We start from the raw sequence: 21709 nt of genomic DNA on the forward strand, positions 1-21709 counted from the left end.
GTAGTAGAAAAAGATTTTAATAAAAATAATAAAGATAATAAAAGTAATAAAATAATATAAATTATAATAGTTATACTACTACTTAATATAGCCTTTTTAGTAGCTATTATAAATCTAATAAGATAAAGCTAGACTATAATAGTAATATAAAGTAATATAGTGTAAAAGTAAAGCGTAATAGTAAATTAGTAAAGTAAGATAAGTAATAATAAAAAGCTAAATAAATAATATAGGATAAGATAGGTAATAAATAGGAGGTGTATTTATAGTTAACCCTTTCTTTATAAAGGGTTACCTACTAAAGGGATATATACCTAGGGCACACGTGACGTATTACGTGTGCGTTAGGTATCTAGTCCCTGCTATCTGTCTGTCTCCTAACTATAGGCACTTGCCGCCTTGTCCTGTGACAGCGTTAATCTATACTGCTGATATCTAGGCGATGATTAACATTGCAACAGAAGCCGTAATCTGGCAACAGAGTGGAAATGGTGGAGCTTGGGAGCGATGTTGGCGTATATCTTCTTCTTGGATGCTCTAGAATGGGAATTTAGTTAAGAAAGCTGCTTAAGAATCCATGAAGGATGTCGGGTATTGTGTATTATATGGCAACCGAAGCAAGCGGCATTACACCCAAACCCGAAAGATCCACAAGCGAACATTTGAAACGGATTGATCCGTTCTTCTTGATTGTGCCACAAGAAGATGGATGTTCCAAGCCAAGCCGCCTCTGAATCTGCCACCTTGTTTTGGATCGCTCCGAAGAGTCATTGCCAAATAGGTAAACAAGTTGTGATCCCTGTCGCTGTCTACTCTACGCCACTGCATCCTTCTAGCATCGCCCTGCAGTGTGGGATCAAATCCAAGTAGTACTGGATTCCTGCCTTTTGAATGGGCAGTGGGTAAGTTAATTAACTATGCATGTGAAATTTACTACATGTATCTTCTTTGACAAAAGTTGCCCACCTACGTGTGGCACAAGTGTTTGCCACCGCCTGTGAAATGTAGGGTGCACTTGGATAAGCATAGTTGTTTACTTCGGCAGCCGGGACAACTCCGTGTCCAAGGCAGTTAAGCTGGAAGACGCCCTTCTGGGGTTCAAGTCTTGGCCAGCCAATGCAGTGTAACCAGCCGCAGTAGAATGGCAATGGGCTACCATTCAGGCTAATGTAGGAACTACCGCATTGAGGCAATGTATGACATAGTCTTGATGGTTCAGGTTCGATAGCAGGCGTTTGGAGCGATGATTCAGTGGTTCTCACAATTCCCAGCAAGTATCCGTAAATATTCCGCGATCGCTTACTACTGGTGGGAATTTGGGTGATTCAGATTGCTCCGTCTGGAGTGAGACTAGGCGCAACAATAACGCCCACCATTCGCGCTCCTCCTTCCAGCCCATTACTGACACTGCCAAGCTGGTCCATTTTAGACACGAAGGGAGATAAGCCAGCGAACAGTCAATTATACACCCTCCCCTCCTCGCACTAGCCCAGGCACAGAGGAGCTGGGAGTCTTCCGCATCCCAAAACGTTAGCCAGATATGGTTACATGTCCGCCGCATTCACTTTATACTAGTACTGCCCCTTCTGACCTCACGTGGGAGTTTCGGCGACCTGGCTGAGGGCTGCTGAGACCTTTAGGCGAGATCAAAAGACAGGCAAGATATGGTCCGGGTAAAAGGATGAATACCGCCACAGCAAACATGTCGCTGCTGGAAGCTGTCGCGTTCACCGCCCAAGCTAGCCGGGACTAGGCGAGTATTAATTGGCAAATATCACCACACCCAACGAGCCGGAGGCACATCCCGCGTACCAAAACCAGAAAATCTAGTCCCCGGCAGACAGCCGAACTGTATGCCAAGAGCAAGGATAGGGGATCAACGCCCTTCAGCGTCGCCCTCCATCATACCAAAATGCTATTGTCGGCTCATCTATAAGTTTGGCTCTTCTTCCGCCTCAAATTAAAGTTGATTGCACCGTAGGCAGTCATACACTTGTGACGAGAGTGTTGTTTCTTCTGACTGTTGGCCATTGCTCGAGTTGATAAACATGCACGCCAAGGCTCTCATTGCGGTCTTCCTGGGCCCCGGCCTCGTCTCGGCCCAGCTCAACACTCTTGCTGTCCGCGCTGGCCTAAAGTACTTTGGAACTGCCGTCGGCGAAGGCCAGGTCAACGATGCCACTTACAGAGCCGTTGTGAACAACAAAAACGAGTTCGGCTCCCTGGTTCCCGAGAACGGGCAAAAGTGGCAGGGCACTGAGCCTAGCCGCGGCTCGTTTTCTTTTAGTAATGCAGACATTGTGAGTCGCATCTCTTTTACATAATTACATATTCACTCAAGTCCCGACGGAGTATTGATAGCTGACGAACAACTACTTTACAGGTTCCCAACATCGCCAAGGCAAACGGCCAGATTCTGCGGTGTCACACTTTAACATGGTGAATATGCCTGTGCTCTGGTGTCTTTGAATGCAGCTTGGAACTGACAAACCACAAGGCACTCTCAACTGCCAAACTGGGTTTCTAGTGGACAGTGGACCGCCGCTACCCTGACGTCCGTCATTGAGACTCACATCTCAAATGTCATGAAGCATTACTTGGGCCAATGCTACGCCTGGGATGTTGTCAATGAGGCCGCCGACGACGACGGCAGCTGGCGCACGAGTGTCTTCTACAACGTGCTCGGCACCAGTTTTCTCCCTATCTCCTTCAGAGCTGCTAAGGCTGCAGATCCTAACACGAAGCTGCAAGTCTCCTGTATTCGTCGTTGAGCTTTATGCACAGTCTCTTACATCAACTAGGTACTACAACGACTACAACCTAGAGTACAACGGGGCCAAGACCAACCGCGTTTATGAGGCCGTCACAATTGTCCAGAATGCTGGTGCGCCTATCGACGGTGTCGGTTTCCAGGGTCATCTGATTGTCGGCTCGACCCCGAGCCGCAGCGCCCTCGCGACCGTCCTCCGTCGCTTCACCGCACTCAACCTCGAGGTCGCTTACACCGAGCTCGACATCCGGCACTCCAGCATCCCAGCCTCCTCGTCTGCCCAGGCAACCCAGGGCAACGACTACGTCAACGTCGTTGGCTCGTGCCTCGATGTCGACGGTTGCGTCGGCGTTACCATCTGGGGCTTCACGGACAAGTACAGCTGGATCCCCGGGACCTTCCCCGGCACGGGCGACGCCCTTCTCTGGGACTCGAACTACAACAAGAAGCCGGCCTACACCTCCGTCTCCTCCCTGCTCGCCGCCGCGGCGACCAGTGGTACCCCTCCGCCCCCCGCCACCACTACCGCCCCGGGCCCTGGTATCACCACCACCGCCCCCGCTCCCGGCCCTACGACCTCCGCCCCTGGCGGCGGCCCTCAGTCTCCAAAGTACGGCCAGTGCGGTGGTCAGGGCTGGTCCGGTCCTTTCGCTTGCGTCTCCGGCACCACCTGCACCTTTGTCAACACGTGGTACAGCCAATGTTTGTAGACTAACCCCTTCTAAGGCGGTGAACAGTTATTTGTTATCTTCCCCTCCCCCTACTATGGGCTGGAAGATAAAGAGGGCTGTAATAGTCCATGAAAAGGGATGGAACGTAGCTGGCGAATTTACTGTCCAGATATTTGAGTTTACAAAAATATATTTCTTGTGCTCCTATGTATTCCTTCGACCTGCCCAAGGTAACATATATAGTCATCGGAGGAATGGTAGCTCACGGTCAGAAAAGACTCTAGAATCAAGCAGATGGCATGACCTCTCAGCACTTTGCCTTCAACAAACCGTGATTATAATGCTAATAAGCTTTTGAGGCTACAATTGTACACGCTGAGACCATATCAGTCCTGCTCGTTTCACACGACATCAACATACTTTATGAGGTTCCGCTTAGAACTGTTCCAGCATCCCAAAGTGTGGACTCGGACAAGCTCCAAGTGATTGGATTGATTGGAGATTCACTTGGCTCCATTTTGCTAATGTCGTGCTAAAAACGACGCCGTTAATCGCAAGCAGCAATTAACGCCTTATGTAGGACCTATGTCACAACAGCTAAATTGTTTGGAAGCTGAAACAAGAAGGTCGTAAACGTCTGGTTCATTGATTCATGATGACAGTTCAAGGCATTGCATTTCAATCCCTCATGTCAGAATGACTACCTAAGATGATTAACCGACCGCATTTGACCAAGCTGTAACTGCACCGTTTGTGTTCAGTTCCTATCATTGACAGGGAGATCCTTGTGTTTAATTTTACATCTTCCTTTCTCGGTAACAGAATTGCTGAAAGAACTCCTAGTATTCGGTCACCTCGCCAGATTCAGCCAGTAAACAAGACATCCAATCTGAGCTAGTGTTGCCGCATATACCAGTAACAGCCAAATATGTCGAGTTTCTTAGTTTCTTCTTCTTCCTTTCTTCCTTATTTTCCTTTTTTCTTTTTTCCATTTTTTCTTTTTCAAAAACAACAAACAAAACATTTCATAAGAAAAACCAGGGCAGAACTTAGTTCGTTATGAAGTCTCCAGAATATCTAGATATGCATCACAAAATGCCACCAAAAGAAATTTCACTGCTGCTTACGCTTTTGTGCCGGGGTTGATGGTCAAAGCAATGTCCAAACCAGATCTCGCATTTGTTCAACTTTTCCGCTGAAAATGAGTATAGGCTGAGTTCCTAACCTGGAAGCGAATTCATTCCTCACATGGCCTAGATAAAACCAATAGTCTGTTTAAATGGTCAGCAAGCACGTGCATGCTTTCTCTCACTCAGCCTTGTAGACCGGGACTCTATTTTGCTACGTATCATAAAGACATAGACCGGTCAACGTATTTTCCATTTCGTCTACATGACTACTGTGGTTCTCATAGCTTGAAGAACTTGAATCGGCCAAAAGTAACCTGTGGCCCTAGCAAATACTGCATGGGTCTATCGTTGTCAATCACAACGCCGGTGCACGATAGATCGAATGCCTACCATCGGGTCCGTCCGTCCGTTCTAAACACTGCAAGGATGGTATAAGTGAGATAATGGGCTCTTTGATTAGGATTCTGAGAGCCTAATTGGTCGGCTTCTCGGAACATGACACATACAAGGCTCTCTATGACCTTTCCCCTGAGAGATTGACTCAGTAAGATTGTATTGTCTAAGACAAGACGGTAAGTCCTCGATTGGGCCATCGCAAATCTAAAGTAGCGCGACCACCCATAACGTCTAGTGCGTCTGTTGGATCTGGGGCCGGGGAGCACGGACAGACGGGTTGGAAGATCGTCAAAGCTAAACGAAAAAACGAAAAAGCGGAAGGAAGCTGAGTCGAAACTAGCCCCTTACCTTGTAGGTGACGGGACTTTGAATCTGTTGTATCACAGTTGAGGAACACAATAATTTGAATGAAGGGTCGGTAGATGTGGGCCTGGGCCAGTGGGATTCGCTACTTGGGAATACTGGGCTTCTGTACGGATCTTCCATTGGTATACTCGCCAAGCATGCCATGCTTCGAGCGGGTCTGGCAATACTCAATAGGCGACTCCCATCCCTCCAAGTGCCGATACCGTTGTATGAGGCTTTCCTTGGCAACGTCGTGATTCGATTGTGGACTGTCTCTATTACTCTCCTTTCCATTCACTCCATGGGTCTGATAGCCTTGTCTTGAAAAGTGTCATCATTCCCCAGTTCATCAGGACACTAGAGAGTATTGGAATTACGACAATTTATTACCCCAACTCCTTCTCATCTCTCGTCATTACACCAACTTCTTACAACCATGGATCCCGCAGCGTTGGTTGGTCTTACAATTTACAACCTTCAACCTATGCCGCCAAAATGGGATAGAATAGGCATTTTCTACGTCACGTTTTGTGCGACATGGACGGCCATTGTACTCGCTGGAATGGCCTTCCGTTGGGCCAATCGCACACAGCCCATCCTGAAGATCAGGGGTCTGCCATTCGCTTTCGGTTCTATAATATTTCTGCACATGTACTGGTGCATGGCCCAGATCACATACCCGATCGGCGGGACAATGCCCGTGGTAATCGCCTACGATGTTCAGTATTTCGTCATGGGAATTTGGTTTCCCTTGGGTATCGCCTTTTTCATGCTTCCAACAGTAGATTTCTACATGTAGCAAAGCTGCAAAGACTTCAATTCATGGACAACGGCGCTCGCTATCCACGAGGATGCAACGGTAGAAAGAGCTCATGGCTCTGCAGGTTGAGAAACATGGAATATGAAAAGAGGCTCATGATATTCATCTGGTTTGGCATTGTAGCACAGGTAAGCTCTTCCAAAGCTTACCCACGGTTAATTAACGGAGCTGACTGAGGTTTCTAGTGCCTTCTTACTACTGGCATGTGGTTGGCGTGCAAGAAATACCACCCGACATTCGGCCTTCCAGGAACAGAAATCCGAGGAGAAACTCTTCCAGAGCAGCTCATCGAGTTGGGCCGAGGATGGGAATGGTGGCCAACCATTATCTGGCAGTTTGTCTGGACCTGGGCCGTACGTGCCTTCCAATGATGGTCTCTATAGTTGTGACACCCTATGGATATTGACGGTTGACATACGTCCAGCTTGCCCCGACTCTAATTTGGAGAGCTTGGAGTGTCCGAGATACTATGGGATGGCGAACACAAACCGTCGGTTGCTGTCTCTCCAGGTTTGTTAAGGCTGCGTATTTCCAGATGTTCTGCAATTTTGCTGACTTGTGCATTTTAGTCTCCACGCAACCCTAATGTTCCTTATTGCATCATACGTGCCGGCCTTCAACAAGATCAATATGTACTTTACGCCGAGCCAGTGGTAAGCACCGCTTCGTGCAAGGAAAATCATCAGCTCCTTTTTACTGATGTATGAGAGCAGGATCCATCTTTCGACCATGATGTTCGAAATCTTTACCATCTTCATCCCGCTTGTTCAGCTTATTTGTCTTCGCACCCAGACAAAACACGTAACAGATGCAAACGCAAGGTGGGAGACGGGGTCGCAAATGACCTTTAATAGATCATCCACTGTAGTTTCATTCTATGGTACCAAGAACTCTCTGAGTTTTAGCCAGGAAGAAAAAGGCCAATCAACTCTCTGCCAGTTGAAGCCTTCCGATATAGGTTCTGAGCCGGACAGCCGCCTGCTAACAATGACTGCCCTCGACCACGCTCTTAGAGAGAATCGGAGTGCGCTGCAGGAATTCTCGGCTCTTAGCGACTTTTCCGGAGAGAACATCGCATTCCTGGCTCGTGTGTCTGAGTGGAAGTCTCATTCCTGGCCTCATGCACTGTCTGGTTCCACATCACAAGAGCCTCTTGGCGATGATACAAGACTAGAAGTGTACAACCGTGCTCTGGAAATCTACGCCGATTTCATCTCTCTTCAGCACGCTTACTTTCCGCTAAATCTTCCCTCGCAAGAAATGAAGCAACTTTTCACTATCTTCGACAAGCCGGCCCGCATCATGTTTGGCGAGGACCCATCAATCAACATCGCCGTACCTTTCGACGACGCATATGTGCAAGGGCACGAGGGATCGGACTCAGGCAACCATGGCGACCTCCGGAACCAAGTCCGGTATACAGGCGAGGTTCCCTCGGAGTTTGACTCTACAGTATTCGATATCGCGCATGCCCACATCAAGTATCTTGTGTTGACGAACACCTGGCCTAAGTTCGTCAAGGAGATGCACCAGCGAAGACGTTCTCACGAGACAAGTCGGAGTGTCGTGACCAACAAATCCGAATCCTCGCTTCTAAGTCAGGTTTCGAGCGGATTGACGAACCTTATCCGCTCGATCAAGGCCACCTAATCCGGTGCATATCAGTTACCGGTCTTGCGGTGGCTCAGGGTAACAGCCGATTGTCCCTTCAAGAATTTGTTTTTCTTTTCAAGCCGATACACATTTATTTCTCTCTTTCCTTGTTTCCACCATCTCGCAATCGATACCTGGGCAAGGGGTATTTCAGATAGTTAATGTAGTCATTCTTTTTCAATCTATGCGCGTTAGGAGCCAATATGTCGATGCCCACCTACAGCAAGCTATGCCGGTTCTGCATCAGAGTCTACAACATTTATATGTTAGAAATAAGGCGTAGCCGCCGTTTAAATTAATTAATAGTGCAGCTTTTAAAAGCTAATCATGGCAGACAGAAAAAACCTCAACGGAAACTGTAGATTCCCATAATTTCCAGCAAGACCAAATATCTTCTGTGCCCGCTATTTCCAACCACCCAGGATACATTACACATGTTGAATGTACACTCCACATCATGCGCACACTACGTAAATCTGGCTAACATTCTACGCCTCGCCCCAAATCTCATCGGCAATCGTTCTGATCAATCGAAGCTTGCTCTTCTCATCTTCCAGACTCAACGGGTACCCGCTCTCATGGGTACTAAACCCGCACTGAGGCGACACGCAGATACGCTTCAGAGCTTCCTCGTTTGTCTCACCACTGCCCTTCGCGACAAACTCCGCCGCCTTGAGGACACGGGCCTTCATCTGCTCTTTGTCCTCCAACTTAGGAACCTTGGTGCTAATGATGCCGACAACAACGTTCTTATTCTTGGGCAGAAACTGGAGGGGCTCGAAGCCACCAGAACGCTCAGTGTCGTACTCAAGGTAGAAAGTGTTCACATCCAGGTCCTGGAAGAGCTTTTTGGCAATGATATCGTAAGAACCCTCAGCAAAGTGACGACCGCCAATAAAGTTTCCGCGGCAGAGATGAATACCCGTGTGCATATCCCCGGGCAATTTGCTGGTGATGTCGTTGTAGAGCTTGATGTAAGCGTCGAGGAGGTCTTCGACGGTACCTTCGTTGTCCTTGTCCTCGTCCCATCCCTGACGGAACTTTTGAGAGCAGAAGTCTAGAAAATTGTCAGCAGCTACATTCGCGCCAGACGTTGTGGTAACTTACAAGCCATCCCAGGGTCATCGAATTGGACATTGCGCAGACCAGCTTCGTAGAGTTGCCTGAGCTCTGCCTGGTACACCTTGGCGACGTCACTGAAATATTCAGCATCGTTGGCGTACGCCTCTTTGGTGTAGGCTCTGCCCTGCTTGTAGCGCATGTGGAACCAGGCGGGCGTGATCATGGTCAATTTGATGTTCTTCCACTCCTCTTTGGGAAGTGCTGCTTGAACCAGGTGGAGCTCATGCAGGTTGGACTTGGACTTCTCTGGTGAGTGCGATAGCTTACCGCCGGCTATGACAGAGTCGCCAGGCATCACCTTGCGGTCCTGCTCGATGAGGCTCACGACATCCGGGTGGTAGAGACGGAACATGCTGGCTTCGGCATCTTGCAAGCGGGTGGTACCCTCGAACTCATCCCACATCAGACCCCAAAAGCGCGTGCGATTGAACTCGCCCGAGGTAACGCCCTTGATGCCAAGGTCGCGCTGCAGTTGTACGACCTCAGCTACAGACTCCTTTTCGACGGCAGGAAGACCGGCTTCCTCCTCGGATAGGCCCTGGTCTCGAATCTTACCCTCCCGAACGTCGAGGAGCTTCTGGGGTCGGAGCAGAGAGCCCATGTGCTCTGCCCTGAAAGGGGGCGCTTGGTGGTGGCTGAAAGACATATCGATGTGTAATAGGAATGAAGTTCAGTGTTCCTTCCCTTTCTCTTCTGCGTCGTCTGCTGTTGTCTTAAATCCCTCGCGGTGATAAATAATTTGAAACGTCGTGGTATCGTGGTGGGTTTTCAATGATGCCTGCGGGGCATCCGGATTTAAACGCGGGGCCAGATGAGGGGACAAATCCGTTCATCAATGTCTGAGCGGGGGTTTTAATGGAGGACGGATTTAATACCTAGCCCACGTCAGCCTGTGTTCAAACCCAATATGTTCCGGGCAAAGGAATTGGAAACCTTGGCTTGGTGGATTTGTGCTGCTTAACGCTCAATGTCATCCCGCGCAGGTGACTTATCGGAGCGTTGCCGATTGACAAACTTCCGGGGCACAGTTTGCCCCTGCTCCCTCAAATCGGCTCTTTTTATGCGTTGCTCCGCACTGTCGGCAGTTGCTTCTATGATTCAATGTGACGTCAGGTACCGCGTTGGTCAACAGCAATGCGATTGTGTCGTGACGGTACTGAAGCGCAGTAGCAGGTTCCACCTTTGTCTTCACAGATTGTGATATGTGATCTCGGGGCCTTTAGAGCATCAGTGTCCCAAACTCGAAGAGGGGAGTCGCTTGAATAAAAGCTCTTAATGAGGCCTGCATGCGGTGCACAAAGATGGTATGGATACCCCCAATTCTAGTGTTTTCTTTTGTAGGAAAACGCTTTGACTATTATTCGAAGCAACCTTTCGCAGGCCATCATTGACAAAATCGTGAGTGCACTGTGGTTATTGGTTGCTGCTCTGTGTAGTAAGTTCTGTAGCATAGATATTTCATGGGTGCAATGGCATGGCACGAGGTGGGGCCAAACAAGCCCCAGATGGCCATCACGGTCGCGATTTCCTGATGGTTGACAACAGATTGAATCGAAATCTGGCACATGCGACGAAGATGCTGGTCCCAAGGCGGTTGAGCATATGAATTACAACAAGAACACCTACGGAAATACTGGGTGTGTGGTACGGAATCAAGAGCGCTGTACCGATTGCCGTGAGGGGGACTCCAGCAAGACCAATGTACCTAAGTCACCGGTCCGCCTAATGAGAAAACCATAGGCGGAACCAAAGAAGAACTATGTTCAGGAAAACATAACCAGTTGTAATACTTCTCGGAGGGCACACTGAGCAGACAGCCATCGGACGAAGGTCTAAGTCTTTGCTTGCCTGGCGGAGATAATGACATGATATATTAAGGCTATCCCTGACTTTCCCACCTCCATTGTGAGATCTTGGACATATCATCATGAATTACGATTCAAGCCTCCAGCTTTTCTCAAGCTTTCATCACGGTCTGAATCAAAGTCTGTGTAGTCAGCACAGACGTCCCATTCATGATCCAGCAAGAGATGACTGCCCGATTCTTTAGATTTCCGCGGAAGGGAACCTAGAATAAGCATTTACGCACCTAAGGTGAGGATGCAAGTGGTATATTGGTACTTTAGAAGAGTGTTGCATTAGATTATATATTACTCTTCTTCGCTGATCAAGATGTCAAGGACTAACGACATTGAAGAAAGTCGATCATGTTCTATGGCCGTAGGTCCAAAACTTGCGGATAAAGTGGACTATGAAAGCCACGGAATATTGCTCCGAGCCTAATCACATCAACCGTATCCTCCTGTCATATCCGGGGTACTCCTTCACAACACCTATAAACCAAAGAGAAGCGACGGGACCGTTGAAATTTGGTCGGAGCCGCTAACCCTACCTCGTCCATCGCCCAAGCTAATTGTTCCTCAGGTGCGGCCATAAAATCTGCTTGGCGTTGGATCTCGCTGTAAGTGTTGTATAGATAGGCCTCTGCTTTCAGCCAAGATGTACTTTCCACGGCTGCAGTCTGACTAAGGTCCGACCCTTCTTTGGCATGTGTGACTTTGCGAGAAGGTCTTGGGATGTAGGAAACAATTGATTCGGCTATAGTTGCGTAACGTTTGTCTTCGAACAAGTGCAATAGCTACACCATATCGCCGTAGCTCATTTTTACTAGCCTACGGATACTTGGAGATGGCTCTCTAAGCGAGTCTCTCTTTTGGCATTCAAGTCCTCTCTCGTCATTAAATCACGAAAGATTAGGACAGTTCTGGAAACCAAAATGTCAGATGATTCTTGCTACACCCAAAACAGGCTTCCGTGTTGAAACATGGATAGGCATCGACCCGCGGATTGACCAGAAGCACCAATCGTTATAATACTGTATTACGTTGGCAAAGCCACGCAAGTTGCTGATGCGCTGCGGTACAACTTCAGCCCGTTTATGGAATTGTAGGGTCGGGGCATGATAGTATAGCTAGCTATTGTCAGCCAGACAGAGTACCCCAAGTGCTGACCAGTAAGGTAAGCCTCTGAAGCGAGTCGGCTTAAAGTCAGCCCGGGGAATGTGCGAAGGATCGCGCCATGAAACAGGCAGACGCCATACAGGGATAATAGCGCCTCTGATCGGCGCAATTCCTATTGTCAGCGCTCTTTCGTGTGTCTATGCCCTTTCACTTGATCCTGCAGGCGGCGCACTCCCCATTGCCGTCGAGTTACTCCGTGGAGCGATGCAATTTGAGCACGTAGCGCCAATTGCTGGCGTAGTGTATGTAACTGCGACTATTCGACATTCATGTCGGCGTAATAGACTCTATTGGGCGTATCGGTCGGCACGATTCACTCAGGCCGACTGTCTTCGCGAAGGCCGAAAAATGCCGATGATGATGTTGAATATGGTGTCCGTCACCAGAAATGAAATAGTTTAAACACGATAGGGAAACCGAGTGTGTAGGAATAAAGAAGAGCATAAACGATCCATCTTATTCCTCATTCAGACCAACCAATCCCTCAAACACGATCTCACCATGTCGGGAACCACCATCCGCAAGGTCGTCATTACAGAGTTCGGTGATGCATCCAAAGTTCATATCATCCAAGACACCATCACCCCCCCTCCCAAGAACCATGTGCAAGTAGCGACCATCTACTCTGGCTTCTCTGGGGCCGACATCAACATGCGCAGGGGGGTCTACCCGATGCAGAACAAAGCTCCGCTCACACCTGGCTACTGTCTCGTCGGCATCGTCAAGACCAACGGTCCCGGAGCGTCCAAGTTCGCTGCTGGGGAAATCGTCGCTTGTCTTACTTACTGTCTATGACGCGGAGGCCGACTTGGTGAACCTCCCAGAGAAGTACCTCATAAAAGTACCTGCAGGCATCGACTTGCAGCAGGCCAACGCCCTGGTCTTGTATTGGAACACGGCGTACGCCATGGTCTTCGAGTCCGCCAAGGTGACTGCGGGCCAGCGAGTCTTCATCCACGGCGTCAGCGGGGCCGTCGGCTATGCCCTTATGAAGCTATGCCAACTGCAGGGCGCCCAGGTATACGGCACGGCATCGGAGCGGAACCACAAAGTCGCCCGTGCACAGGGTGCTACGCCGTTTGTTTACACCGACAAGAACTGGATCAAGATAATGAAGGACCTCGGCGGGGCAGATGCTGTGTTCGATCCTTTAGGATTCGAGAGCTGGGACGAGTCGTTTTCGATTTTGTCACCTACTGGCATCCTTGTTGGTTTCGGCGGGAACCTGCCATCGCTCAACGATGATAGCGAAAGCCGGTCGGTTGTCATGCCCGCTGTGAAACTATTGGCGCGGGGTACGGTTCACTTCTGTGGCAAGAGGACTCGGTTCTACTACCTACATCACCCGAGACGACGCGAGATTCGAGCCAAACTTGAAGACGCTGTTTGGTTTGATAGCCAAGGGGAAGATTACAGTGCCAATCAACAACGTCTAGAGGCTCGAAGATACCCAACAAGCTCATCGCCAATAGACAAGTATGCCGGGCGTGGGATCGTCGCTTGTGCGCTTGTCGGATTTCGAGGAGTAAGATTGAATTTGCCATGAAGCGTTGAACGTGGGGGGTTTCTGCAATTTGCCAATGTCAATCATGATCCTATATCCGTAGTTAGATTTCCTCCAGTCACATTTGGTCAGATTTAATGAATACCACCGTACCCTTACCATTTGTTGCATTCACTCACCTTCCTGCCTCTGCTTTGTGGTCTTAAACACGTCATCATCGTACGTACCCTGCTGATGCAGCTTTGCAGGCACTCCTGCTGACGCAGCATCCCACTCGTTGCCTCCTGGTCTCCCTCCAGGCCTTTTAAAGCTTCTCCTCACTCTATCAAATTTAAAGTCTCAGCGTGGCACAGGTAACCAGCGCCATCACTGGTGACAGAGATAATCAATAGGTGCTCAGTCATTAGAGACACCATACCTGCAGACATAGGGAAGGCAACAACCGTATGCGACCATGAGATCCTCAACTGTCCTATTCGCGCTGGCAGGCATTGCCAGGGCAGGTGAGCGCGATTATCCGGATCTGAATGACTTCAATTGGACAACAATCACGCCGTCAACGAAGCTGGAGTACCACCCATGCTATGAAGAGTTCCAATGCGCACGACTCAAGGTACCTCTCGACTGGCTCGATAAGAAGAACGAGTACACCGTTGCGCTGGCCATCGTCAAGCTCCCGGCAAAGGTCCCCGACCACGATCCGGCATTCGGTGGCACCATTTTCACAAACCCAGGCGGTCCTGGAGGTTCGGGTGTTGGGCTCCTGCTCAGAGAGGGCCACCTATTGCAAGATACTGTCGACGGCAACAAGAAGTATGAGATTCTGAGTTGGGACCCGCGAGGTGTTCAGTTCACCTCGCCAAAGGCAGACTGCTACGAAGACCTCATTGCTAGAGACATGGACGCCATCCAGCGCTTGGCCATAGGGCCTCTCGACGCCAGTCTAGATGCGCTCAGGCGGCAGTGGGCGCGTATTCAAGCTTACGGGAAGCTGTGCACTCAGAGCGCTGTGAACGGCTCCATTCTCCCATATGCTTCGACAGCGTCTGTTGTCCGCGACATGGTTGAGATGCTGGACAAGATCCAGGAGCTGCGGGATGACGAAGTTGCCGCAAAGTTCTTTGAGGAGGAGAAAGCACAAAGGCCTATGGAGCTGCGTAGTGCTAAAGAGTTGCCGCGTCTACAGTACTGGGGCTTCTCATATGGTAGTTTGCTGGGCAACACCTTTGCATCTATGTATCCCGGCCGGGTTCAGCGGATCATTCTTGACGGAATTGTTGACGCCGATGATTATATGGCTGCTGTGAGTAACTCTTTATTCATTTGGGTTCCGACGGACCGTTAACCTAGCGCACAGGGGTGGACAACTAACCTCCAAGATTCCGAGAAGATTGTTGAGTTCTTCTGCACGTCATGCTTTATATCCGGAAGAAAGTGCGCCCTTAGTCGGCCGTCTGACCGAAAGTGGCAAGACATTCGGGAGCGTGTCAACCAATTGGTCAAGCAGCTGGATGATTCACCAGTCTCAGTTCTAGACGGCAAACTCACTAAAATCTTGACGGGCTACGACGTTACGAGGTCGTTCGTAAGACCCCTCTATACGCCTTATCGGGACTTCACGAAACTGGCGGAGAAGATCAACTCGGCCATAGAGGGGAACTACACCGCCCTTATAGAGACCGCTACAGCTGATATCCCCAAACTCGACGACGCCTGCTCTAACCCCAATTCATCGGCCCCTCCGAGTGCAGTCGGCGATGGCGCCCCGGCCATTCTTTGCAGTGGCGGTGAAGACAGCACAAACCTCACAATCGCTGATTACCGGGCCTACATTTCGAAGCTTGAGTCTCAATCACCAACGTTCGCTGGTTACTGGTCTGGAATCCGCTTCTCTTGCACGGGCTGGAATGTCCGTCCCAAGTGGCGCTTCGCCGGCCCATTCGCAACACCGGAACCCGACCCCGCTGTGGTTGACGGTAAACCCGCGGCTCCTTTGCTGTTCCTGACGTCTCGGCTTGATCCGGTGACGCCATTGAGGAACGCGCTGAAGGAGAGTGAGCGTCATCCCGGGTCGGCGGTCGTGATCCAGGAATCCGTTGGGCATTGCAGCATGACAACTAGCAGTCGTTGCACAACGAGAATTGCTCGGGAGTATCTTGAACACGGAATTGTACCGAAGAGCGGCACAGTGTGCCAAGCTGACTGCGATGTTTGGGATGGAGATTCCTGCCTGTCGAGTATGGGTATTAAGTTAAGGCCTTTGGCACCATCGGATCATAGATCACATCCGCTCATCTTCTAGACCAAAGCACATACAGGTGATGAAGGTAATGAGGCTCAGGGAAATCTTGTTATAAGGAGCGTTGAAAAAAAGATGGCGTGGCAAGGGGGCACGAACACAAACTACATTGCTATCTCGACCTCATGATATGGAGGACATAAAGAAACGTCTGGAAAATTTGGCAAAGCATAAAGCCCAAAGTTTTGACCCCATGAGGTGTCAACAATATCTGCCCCCTTGTAATTCGGCAGATAAGTCGATTATTTTTCGCCCCTCGCTGTTTGCAGATAATAAATGCACATGTACTTCAACAGGAAGGATCACCAACTTGTCATGAATACCACAGTACTATTGGTCTCCGCTTGCCACCCAGTCGAAGTGCATTACACTTACTGGAACGTATCACAGGATCGTCAGCAACGAAGATCTATCCCCTAGTGCGAAGTCTGGCTTGACCGCAGCCCAGTTATACTCAAAGGTACATAAGGGGAGGACCCAACTGAGACATAGTTCCAGACAAGCGTCAACTGCATGCTTTTTCCGCGTTATCGGGCATGTATCGATACGAGCTCCCCTCTCTCCCTTGTCGTCTGACGTTCGCAGATACAAGTCCCAGCATAGACTAAAGAGCCGATCAAAAATGTATGCAGATGACGACGCAAGTACCTTTAGCCTTACAGCATCACAATATCGTGAGATTTGATTCTTGGGTGGTGCAATGCCCACCCGCTACCCCTCAATAACACTCAGCCGCTCTCACGGCCAAGCTGAACATGGCGCTAGTGACGGTTCAGCCCACGGATCGACCAGCACCAGCGGTTTGCGAGTACCTTTGGTATTGGCTCGACTTTTGTAACTGGGGCCCCTCTCCCTGGTTTCCACCTCCTTTTTACGAGACTCATACTTGCCTGTCAGATTTTACTTGAGATGTAACCTTGAAGGGATGTAACCTGCCCATAGTGGCTGTCAAGTACAAAAATAGAGTCAGACATATGACACGTGAGTTCGTATTCGATGGCTTTTAGTCGAACCGGCTTCAGAAATTGAGTGGGAACGTGGAAAGAAAGGTGTTACAGAGAGCACAACTGTTGAAAATGATTCGTCGGGTGGTAAGAGTCGGGTCATGCTATTCACCGAAGTCGATCATGATAGGTCTTTCCTTGCTGAGGATTCAGCACCACTAACACAGAGGGCGGGTATAAAGGTTTGACCGGATCTCAAGTTCTTGGGATTCATATCACAACTACATTGAGCAGCAACATACCTTCAAAAACGAAATAAGTCGCAGTACCAGTATATCAAGTCCTATCATTCAAGATGAAGTTGTCCACCATTTCGTTCTTGTCTCTTACCATTGTTGTTCCCGCCCTATCTCAGCCTCTTAAAGAGCGTGATGTCTTCCAGACGGTTCACCTGACTTTCCACGGGGGGGCCGCGTCGTACGAACTGGCTATCCCCGCCGATGGGCAGGTGCATGCAACCAGTTTGTTCTATACTATATTCTTTCTTCAAAGGCGGACGTACTGACCCTATAACTTGAAGACAACGATATCGCCGTCAACATTATTGACGCACCGGACTACAACGCCATCTCGCAATGTACTTTCTACACTAACGGTGAGAAAGCACTGGCGAGCGGTATCACCTCACAGGGGTTGCAGCAGGTCATCCTTGGGCCGCCTCAGCCTATCACCGGAGTCAGTTGCTTTGGCATCTGTGTCGCAACATACGGAGAATGCTACAACACTCAAGTACAATATGTTGGACCCTGTTGCAACGGCTTCTGTGCTGCAACGCGCTGCAGACCATGGATCCAGCCGTACTAGACCAAAAGAGGCCACAAAGTTGGAGTCCGAGCCTGCTTTAATCTTAAGAGAACTGGTGTTGATAAAGAAATTAAGGAATTTGTTGAATTATGGATACTATCTAGTTCTTTATGAGTTATCCTGGCTCCTCAGCGCTGGCATGATTTTGCGAATGAAGTCCGGAATCAAAGCTCTCCTGATTATCCCTCAGATTCGAATGTTCAAATATGACTGTAACTAAGAAAGTAGTGCTATAACATGGATATTTATTCCTCTACGAGATCTTGTTACTATCTCTGGTCACGTTGCTCGGTATTGTTATCCAGGATGCAAAGTCGGGCATTAATCCGCTTCTCAGCCATGCAAGATAGCTCGTCAGCCCAACAATGAAAAAGCCGGTCCTATCACATATTAGCCTCAATAACCCGTAATATCTGGCCATTTTCGTCTGACGGGATTATCAACCCCGCAGTCAGCAGCGGAACTTTTGTGTTTGAAGTCACGGGTTCTGAAGAGGCATTGGTGTTCCGCGTGTCAGACAGTCATGCAATATTGTTACTTAACCAGGACACTAATCAACGTTGTTCGAAGATTCTCTGATCAAGCAGTCTCATTATTATCATTGACTGCCTCGCACAGACCCAAGATCATAGATAAGCTGTCTCTATGGAATTTAGACCAACCATGTCCATCCTCTCCAATGAGGGATGCGACATTCACTACTGGTACCAAGGACAAGGCCCTCTCATTTTATTCGTTCCTGGAGGCAATGGACATGGACGCCAATACAACCCCATCATCACCGCGCTATCAGACAGGTACACTTGCGCCACCTTCGACCGGCGCCAGATGTCTGCAAGCAAGGCGAAAGTCAACAAGAGGCTCAACCCTCCGCAGCAAGCCCGTGACATCTGCGCTATCGTAAAAGCCCTTGGGTTCGACAAAACTATCCTCTTTGGGAGCAGCGGGGGTGGTATCTTGTCGTTCCAGTTCGCAATCGACTTCCCCCACATGGTCGATCACATCATTGCGCACGAGGCCCCGACCTTCACCTTGTTGCCGAATGCCTCCGAGGTTTTCGAATTTCTGTATGACTGCCTCGAGTTATACGAGAATTCTGGTCTTCAGGCTGCACAGACGCAGTTTGCATCAAAACTCATTGGGTACTCTGATGAGGGCGTACCAAGCACTGTGTCGCCGGAGCCGAGTAACCCAGTGAACTTCTGGGAGAACGAGTTCGCTATTCTGTTAGGCTACCTGCCAAGTTTGTATCGGATAAAAGAGAACAATACCAGCATCGGATTGATGAGGGGTACGAGAAGCAGGGACGCTTGGTATGCGCAGGCAGTTGATGAACAAGAGAAGATTTTGGAGTGTCCTCGGCTCGATGTTCCGGGGGCGCATGAAGGCTTCCAGGTCGAGTTGGAAGCATTCCTTCCTTACTTCTTACGGCTTCTGGAACTTCTTGAGGAGAAAAGGTCCCGAAATATGTGACGGTGACATAGCAGTAGCTGGTATAATGCATTCAGATTATGTGATGACAAAGGTGGAACCATTGTTGTCACTGCTATAAATACTTTTTAAGTCCTCGTCACGACAGATTATCAATGATGACGTGACATCTCCTAACTGTACCACACATCTATCGACCAGCTGGGTGTACATACTACAAGGTTGACCAGTTGAACCTCAATTTCGGCAACCCTCTCTTTTGTCTCCAATAGTTCGTCCCCTCTAGCATGTCCGTGCAGCCAGCCAAAAGCCAACCCCATTTCTTCAGAAACGGCTCGGTTGCTTCCCATCCCCGTGGATCCCAAGCCTCGCCCCAGACATTGAGGGCAGATTCCTCCACCCCAGCCCCGGCTCCAACGTCTACGATATCCCGGCACAAGTCATCCTCGTCAATGTAGTCTTCTCCCTGCTCGGCAACGATTCGAAGGAAATTATCCCGCATTCTAGGGTGGGGGAAAAAGTCGATCCATGGATGGTGCTCGACTGCAACTTGCAGCTCGGTGGGACGCATATTCTCAGGACACGAGTTCCCTACCGCTGCATGCCCGAGACCTGGCCCCGATTTATTGAAGGGTGATATTGCTTCATATGTGAGCCACCCGCCATCAAAGTCAAGGACACGGGCGTTTTGTACGAAGGCGTAAAAAACGTTCACGCGAACAAGCGTTGTAAGGTAGGCAGGACGGGGATTCCCATTGAGATAGTTTTCGTAGGCTTCTCCAGCAAACCTGATCAGCTGTATCTGAGTTTCGAGTCTGCATAGCTCTGGATGTCTTTTGGCTCTCATCTCCGAAGCCAGTTGATTCTGATTCTTGACTGGCGGTACCGACTTCACAAGCACTGTCGATAGGTCTGAGCCTGAATCCGGCTCAGAACTTGGATTCGACGGAGTATTCTTCATAGGATTCGCCTGAGTTCTTCGACCTGGACGAAGAAGAGCCTTGTCAGTCAACCTTGTCCATTTAGATCAACGGGTTGTGGGTGGTGGTGCCACCTACGCCGAGCCCTCTGGTTTAGGCGGTTCTGTAATTTCCGCCTTTCCGCCGTACTTGTCACGCCGGTCCAGTCCTCTGAGGGGTCTTTTAGTTCCGCCAGGCGAGGATTAATCTCGATAGAAATCCCGGTAGGGACCGCTCCTTCAGGAGAGAAACACAATTCCATCGTCTGCGCCAGTTGAATTCCTTGGGTCCTTCCTTACACTGGCGCTAGTTGAGAGCCGGCATGCGAAAGGCCGGACCAACAAGGTGGCGCGAAGACCGAAGGGTAATTGATAAGATAAGGCAAAAGGTGGAGTTTTGAAATGAGAATGGCTGTCACATGGACTATATGCAGCATGCTGACGGCTCCTACCACCGACGAGTTGGGTGTGCCGCAAGTTCCAATTTTGATAGGTGACGGTACAATTGTCGATGGTGAAGACCTCAATGCTCATCAGAAAATACAAAATCGCATGGTCCAGCGGTTTTTGGGGAAATCGAACTACCTTCAGATTTAATCGTTCAAAGACCGTCTACTTCATTCCGTTGATGGAGCTTGTCTTGCTATCCAAACGATCATTATAAAGTAGATTGCTAAGACAGCCTGCCTATGGTCATGATTATCAGCGAGGCGCCTTCGGTCGGATTTATGTCCCATTAATATGTGGACCAGATTTTAGCGTGTCAGCAGGCTGCATTAGCGTTCGCAACTAACGTTAGTCTTACCCAACCAACAGGCACAGTCGGGGCTAACCCCTCTGCCCCTCCAGCTCTCTCACCTTTCGTCTGAGCTGTAAGCAGATGCTTGTTACACCCATGCTTTTTTGCCTGCTCCACTTGCCCAGTCACAGCCAAGGGCCGGCTTTTCGATCCCCTGACTTTTCTTTAGTATCCGATTTCTAACAAATATCCACCTGCTTCCACGCACAGAAACACCTGAAAACACTGAAGCAAGCACTGTGTCTTGATGTTCATCCCTGACTGGCAGCTTCCGAACTGATTCCTTCATACGCCACAAAGCGATATCCGAATGTCGTGTCGGAGGAACGAAGTTCAGCCTATCTGGTGTTAACGAGCCCGAGCTTGTGCTTTTGTTATCTTTCAGCTGCTTACGTAGTCAAACTGAAAAGATCTCATATCGCGCCACAGCCAACAAGTCTGGCGGTGACCCAGTTATATTATAAGGTCACTCTAGACGCACCACAGCTGTAACAAATAATCACGTCCATAGCTATCTGCCTAAGTTGAATAATTTAAAGGTCACAGAAGGGGAAAATAAAATCTCACGAGCTAGAGCACACAGCAGATAGGGAGATACGAATGAGTGAAGAAAAGGCTTGAATTGTGTGAAGACGAATCTCCCGGGTGGAGGGCCCATATAAAGGGGGCCCTCGAGCTCGTTCATGTGACATGGCACGTGGTGTGGTTGACGACAACCGCCACACATACATGAGCCTCCTGTGATATAAAAGATCCTCAACGATTGATAGAGAAGCAAAGGTAAGTACAGCAACTGTTGCAATGCCCGGCATCGCCAGCTATCGCCGACATTGAAGCTAATCTCCGGTATAGCCCACTGCCCCTCCACATCCATCTAGAGAGTGATTGTCCCAACTTTCAACAAGGCAACTCGCGATAGCCTCTTATTTTCTTCAGGAATAAGACATACTACCACTGCACCCCTCTCATGTCACCACTTCGAC

At 49.3% G+C, this 21709-nt stretch overlaps 8 protein-coding genes across 8 annotated transcripts; 6 read left to right on the forward strand and 2 right to left on the reverse strand.

Annotated features, from left to right (window-relative positions):
• Positions 1-2048: 2048 nt before the first annotated feature.
• Positions 2049-3480, forward strand: GLRG_08966 (glycosyl hydrolase family 10; the record flags this gene model as incomplete). Its single annotated transcript, XM_008099651.1, has 4 exons — positions 2049-2300; positions 2384-2439; positions 2498-2750; positions 2785-3480. The coding sequence occupies 4 exons, from the start codon at positions 2049-2051 to the stop codon at positions 3478-3480; spliced, it is 1257 nt and encodes a 418-aa protein (XP_008097842.1).
• Positions 3481-5748: 2268 nt separating this feature from the next.
• GLRG_08967 (uncharacterized protein) lies at positions 5749-7782 on the forward strand (the record flags this gene model as incomplete). The annotated part of the gene is made up of 6 exons (XM_008099652.1): positions 5749-6067; positions 6112-6260; positions 6318-6485; positions 6557-6642; positions 6702-6785; positions 6846-7782. The coding sequence occupies 6 exons, from the start codon at positions 5749-5751 to the stop codon at positions 7780-7782; spliced, it is 1743 nt and encodes a 580-aa protein (XP_008097843.1).
• A 491-nt stretch (positions 7783-8273) lies between these two features.
• GLRG_08968 (5-methyltetrahydropteroyltriglutamate-homocysteine methyltransferase) lies at positions 8274-9553 on the reverse strand (the record flags this gene model as incomplete). Its single annotated transcript, XM_008099653.1, has 2 exons — positions 8274-8842; positions 8893-9553. The coding sequence occupies 2 exons, from the start codon at positions 9551-9553 to the stop codon at positions 8274-8276; spliced, it is 1230 nt and encodes a 409-aa protein (XP_008097844.1).
• A 2875-nt stretch (positions 9554-12428) lies between these two features.
• Positions 12429-13363, forward strand: GLRG_08969 (zinc-binding dehydrogenase; the record flags this gene model as incomplete). Its single annotated transcript, XM_008099654.1, has 3 exons — positions 12429-12660; positions 12752-13222; positions 13278-13363. The coding sequence occupies 3 exons, from the start codon at positions 12429-12431 to the stop codon at positions 13361-13363; spliced, it is 789 nt and encodes a 262-aa protein (XP_008097845.1).
• Positions 13364-13885: 522 nt separating this feature from the next.
• Positions 13886-15733, forward strand: GLRG_08970 (uncharacterized protein; the record flags this gene model as incomplete). Its single annotated transcript, XM_008099655.1, has 2 exons — positions 13886-14734; positions 14789-15733. 2 exons carry the CDS (start codon positions 13886-13888, stop codon positions 15731-15733), a joined length of 1794 nt encoding a protein of 597 aa, XP_008097846.1.
• Positions 15734-17029: 1296 nt separating this feature from the next.
• Positions 17030-17538, forward strand: GLRG_08971 (uncharacterized protein; the record flags this gene model as incomplete). The annotated part of the gene is made up of 2 exons (XM_008099656.1): positions 17030-17195; positions 17255-17538. 2 exons carry the CDS (start codon positions 17030-17032, stop codon positions 17536-17538), a joined length of 450 nt encoding a protein of 149 aa, XP_008097847.1.
• Positions 17539-18201: 663 nt separating this feature from the next.
• Positions 18202-19011, forward strand: GLRG_08972 (acetyltransferase/esterase; the record flags this gene model as incomplete). The annotated part of the gene is made up of 1 exon (XM_008099657.1): positions 18202-19011. The coding sequence occupies one exon, from the start codon at positions 18202-18204 to the stop codon at positions 19009-19011; it is 810 nt and encodes a 269-aa protein (XP_008097848.1).
• A 172-nt stretch (positions 19012-19183) lies between these two features.
• Positions 19184-20190, reverse strand: GLRG_08973 (uncharacterized protein; the record flags this gene model as incomplete). The annotated part of the gene is made up of 2 exons (XM_008099658.1): positions 19184-19953; positions 20028-20190. The coding sequence occupies 2 exons, from the start codon at positions 20188-20190 to the stop codon at positions 19184-19186; spliced, it is 933 nt and encodes a 310-aa protein (XP_008097849.1).
• Between the last annotated feature and the right edge of the window lie 1519 nt (positions 20191-21709).

This window comes from Colletotrichum graminicola, assembly GCF_000149035.1.
Source record: "Colletotrichum graminicola M1.001 genomic scaffold supercont1.44, whole genome shotgun sequence".
NCBI classification, from domain to species: Eukaryota; Fungi; Ascomycota; class Sordariomycetes; order Glomerellales; family Glomerellaceae; genus Colletotrichum; species Colletotrichum graminicola.